The 4,375-nt window shown below is 40.3% G+C and overlaps 1 protein-coding gene across 2 annotated transcripts in view; it reads right to left on the bottom strand.

Annotated features, from left to right (window-relative positions):
- KLKB1 (kallikrein B1) overlaps positions 1 to 4,375 on the bottom strand; it is a 23,154-nt gene extending 18,779 nt beyond the window's left edge. Inside the window, exons 1-3 of one of the 2 annotated variants that reach the window (XM_006766090.2) lie at positions 4,240 to 4,369; positions 3,587 to 3,645; positions 753 to 915 (exon numbers count right to left, since the gene is read on the bottom strand). In XM_006766090.2, the coding sequence (XP_006766153.2) occupies positions 753 to 915; positions 3,587 to 3,644 (221 nt within the window). In that variant the 5' untranslated portion in view covers position 3,645; positions 4,240 to 4,369. Of the gene's footprint in view, positions 1 to 752; positions 916 to 3,586; positions 3,646 to 4,239 lie in introns of both variants that reach the window. The other variant, XM_015565537.1, reaches the window with a different exon arrangement.

Here is a 4,375-nt window from a genome sequence, read left to right as displayed (position 1 = left end):
AAAACTCATCACACCATAAACTACATTTATTACACTTAAAAAAAAAAAATGTGGAAATGGGGATGATGAAGATACATTCATTCTGGACATTGATCAAAATTAAAGAAAAATACAATGAAACTATGGCTGTATTTAGGCAACTTTATGACCTATTAACATTTTTAATGTTATTAGGTCATATTTTTTCAGTGCTCTTGCTTTTCCAAATTACCAGTTAAAAATATATATTCACTCCCCATACATACCCTAGATGACCCAACTGTCTTACTATAAGCACCATTCAGACTTGGCCCCTCCCAAGGTCACAAGTTCTGGATCTTACTCAATTATATTCTCAACAAAATGCTTGCTTTCCGTTCTATTTTCTTAGGACTGTGCTCTCTACAGTTGTGACCATGAGTCCTTGTGCAGGTGAAATGTACACCTGTTATTAAATCCTTTCTTGAAACAATCGCTTCACATGACGATTCACAAGCATTTTCCTTATAAACCTTTGATAGAAAATGACTAGGTTCTACTACTTCAAGTGAATGCAGTACTTATTTAAAATGCAGATTTCCAGGCCAATGCGACTTTGGTTCAGTAGGTCTGGGCTTCAGCCTAAGAAATTACTTTTGTAAGATCCACTCTAGGTGATTCCTTGAACCCCATTTGAGAAGCATACCCCTGTGAGATGCTCCACCACTTTGCACACAATTGCTTCCATTTTGAAAAATGATTGGCTTCCTCAATAAGGAAATATCACCTCTTACCTTTTATTTGTGCTGTTAGTTAAACTTGCAGGGAGAAAACTGAATAGCAAACACCTGGGGTGAAAGGTGCACATCACCTGGCAGTGATGGGCGCTCGGGGTGTACATGGAGGTCACATCCCCGCCTCTGAAGAAGACATTCTCATATAGGTGAGGTAGGCATCCTGTGATATTATCATTGAAAAAACACACGTCAATTTGGAACAAATGCAAATAATGCTTTTAATAGAAATGTATCTGTGTCTTAATGCTTCTTAATTCCCCAATGGAATTCCCAAAGATCTCTGCAACATGACCTTAAGTATAAAGGCAGAATAAAGCATATTAAAGCCAGTATTTGAAAAAGGTATGATGCAAAGGCATTTTATGAGTACTTCTATATGAAAAAAAAAACTGGGGTTGATTTTTGTTAAATCATATAATAATTTGCACATAACTTATTGCCAAGAAAACTCACTCCTAGCTTGGCTTCTCCCTGTTGCCTGACATGCTATGAAAATACCATGTCTTAAAAATAATGATGTATGGTCTCTTTTCAAAACACTTTCTTAACAAACATCCCCCTCTCACAAGAGTTCTGTAAGGGAAGCTGGAGACAGGCTTGATCAGGTGCATCTGACTTTTTCTTTTTTTAAGAAAGCTGTTAGGTAACTGGGTTTTGGGGCAGCACCGACTTATCCATGATCCACAGGGCTAGGCCCACTTCAAAGTCCACTTAATAAGCTTTTCCAACTCCAGTAGTGTGTTCCCTCTGGCTGGTCAACTGTCTATTAACCACAGGATATTCCCGTAACAACCTTGTCCTTGGCTTAGGGCAGCAGTCACGCTTCAACTTTAACCATGTCTATTTTTGTATTGTCTTTCAGGGAATGGACAGCTTAGACACATGCATTTCATTAACACTCAAGTTTAAATTTCCTCTGCACTGTCCAACCCCTCTGAGGATTCTAGCCCTGGGCTCTATTATGACACCCAACCTAACAAAACTGCTTCTCTCCCTCTCAGAGGTGTGGCTAAGATGACTTGCCTTTGGGTAAGGTTTATATTTAGGAAGAGCAGAGATCTCTTTAGGTGGGAGCTTCTGGGAATACAAGTGCCAAGTATGCAGGGGTGGCCTACTTCCTAGATGACTGGTGCTTTGGGCTGATTCATAATCCCTAAGCTACCACCTTCCCCATCTCAATGCTCAGAAAGGGGGCACACAATGAGTGGTGTTAGCTGAGAGCCCCCCATTCTGGGCCTGAGCCTTTGTCAACTGCCAGGTGAGTTGGCCGAGGGTAAGGCAGCTAGAAATACACTAACTTTGGAAAGAAGCAGAAAGAAAGTTCTAGTGAGTGTTCTTGTTTATCCTCATAAGTTGGTGATGATGATGATGATGATGATGATGATGACAATTTGATGAGAGGCTTTTTGTATTGTATTTTAGAGTGTCTGTAAAACAATGTTACACAAGTTATCTCATAACATAAAGTTATGTTATATCACTTTGGGCCCTGTGTCCATAGACTTTGGGCTATTTGTTTTTGTTTAAAAAAATTACATAATGAATAAGGACAAGAAAAGCACTCTGATTTTTAAAAAGTGGGTAAAGAATATGAAAAGGTAATTTGAAAAAGTAAAACAAGCAACTGATTAAGTACAGGAGAAAATGTTAAGAATCATAAATACAGACAAGTTTAATCAACTAGATCCCATTTTACTAACCAGAGTAGCAAACATTTTAAATGATCTAAGTTTTCTGTGTTGAGGTACTGACTTTAGTTGCAAATAATAAAAAAACAAACCAAAATCCTAGTTCAAAGTTCAACATAACTGATACAAATGAAATGTACGGGCTCAGACCCCAGAGTCCATAGGGAATCTGGATTCAAGCAGACCTGGGCGTGGGGCTCAGCTGACCCTATCACAATACTATTTGTCTGCAGATGATTGCTCTGTTTCAGTGTCGCCTTTGCTCCACATAATGGCAAGGCCGTGTCAGACCCTAGGCCTCTAATCCCCCGCATCCAGTGGATTTGTACGTGGTGATGATTATGACTCAGAACAATGAAGAGTGAGGGGACAGATGGAGGGGAGTTGTGGTTTAGAAAATCATAGCTTCTTCCTGAAGAAATTATCTCTCTTTAGAAATGCAACCTTTACCCAAGAGGTGTTTGTCTTAGCCATACTTCTGAGAAATAAGTAAACAGCATTGTGGTGTTGTCATCCTAAGTCAACATTGATTCCAAATCCACCCCTAAGGGCGGCACAGACAAAACACCGCTCTACCAGGATTCATTGGAAACAGTGTCCATACTCATCCTAATTCCCTGAAAATTTCATGGAATAGAGAGAGAGAAATAAGGTCAAAACCACTGGTTTGTTGAAACTAGAGCTATTCAAATGGATGGCTTACTGAATTAAATTTAAATCAGGAACTTCGAATTTTGAAATGGTTTGCCGGTTGCCTATAAGAATCAAAGTATGTACTGTGTACCTATTAGGATACTCAGATCGGACGCAGGCACTTTAAAATGCCGGGCACTCTGGAACATTCAGACAGAGTTGATTTTTAACTAATGTTGATAGAAGGCTGATTGTTTTAGAGCTGCTTTGCAGGGAGTCCTTTCCAAACAGAAGTTTCTGCCAACACATACCCAGAGGCACTCCCACTCCTGGGCTCCTTGCCCTGAAGTGCCTGGGAAACACTGAGCATTCAAAGGACATGTCCTGGCTTATTAGGGCCTGGCTCCTCCCCCAAAGCTCTATGTTCAGTAGCTTTTTCCAGTGGTGCCCCGTCCGTCCTAACTTCCCTCCCACACCCTTAACTGCATGTCTTGTAGATAATCCACTCACCACAGGAGACTGTAGCAAACAAGCAAATGAAATAAGCTGCTTGCCTGAAGGGAACCATCCTAAAAGAGAAAGCAGCACATGTGTGACTCTGCTGGGTGAGGGCTATTGAACATGAGCCTTAATCTAAGTGACGTAGAGTTTCTCCTCAACGTGTGGATGGTGAATCAAAGCACACAATTACCATATAGAGAACATGGGTTTCCTACACATTTTGTGCCCCGGGACTCGACACAAGATACAAATTGAGACATCCAGAGGAATACTTGCGTTCATTGCTCATTTATTACCGGTGTTGTTCATAATTATGGAAAGGGAGTTGGTAGAAGGGAACTCAACAGTTGTGAATCCTCTTGATTTGAGCAGAAAGAAAATTATTGTACATAATGGCAATAATATCATTCCAGATTCCCCAAGTAAAGCTCTCAAAATATTCAAGTGCATTTGTTAATTTTTAAATCAGTCAATATTCTTTGAGTTTAAAATAGCTAACACGTAAGTATTTTCAAATATAAGAACACCAGTTTCTTCAACACTTTTTAAATAGGCAAGTAATTAAAACAAACTAGTGGTTTCTTCATAACCTAAAAACTAGACTTAATTTATTAAAAAACCTGCTTCATTTGGAAGCAATGGGAATAATAGAAAGTCTCTACCTGAAGGCACAGCTGCTTCCGAGCTTCTGGGCCGAGGGTCTCCTGCCTCTGACGAAGGGCCACCCGTCGGCAGCCTCCCTGCTGGGCTCTGCAGGCCGTGTGCACTTGCCTTCGCTATTGACTTTAGCTTTCTGCC

This window comes from Myotis davidii, unplaced genomic scaffold (assembly GCF_000327345.1).
Source record: "Myotis davidii unplaced genomic scaffold, ASM32734v1 scaffold1040, whole genome shotgun sequence".
NCBI lineage: Eukaryota > Metazoa > Chordata > Mammalia > Chiroptera > Vespertilionidae > Myotis > Myotis davidii.
Note: the sequence above shows the minus strand (reverse complement) of the source record. Positions and strands in the feature narration are given on the sequence as shown.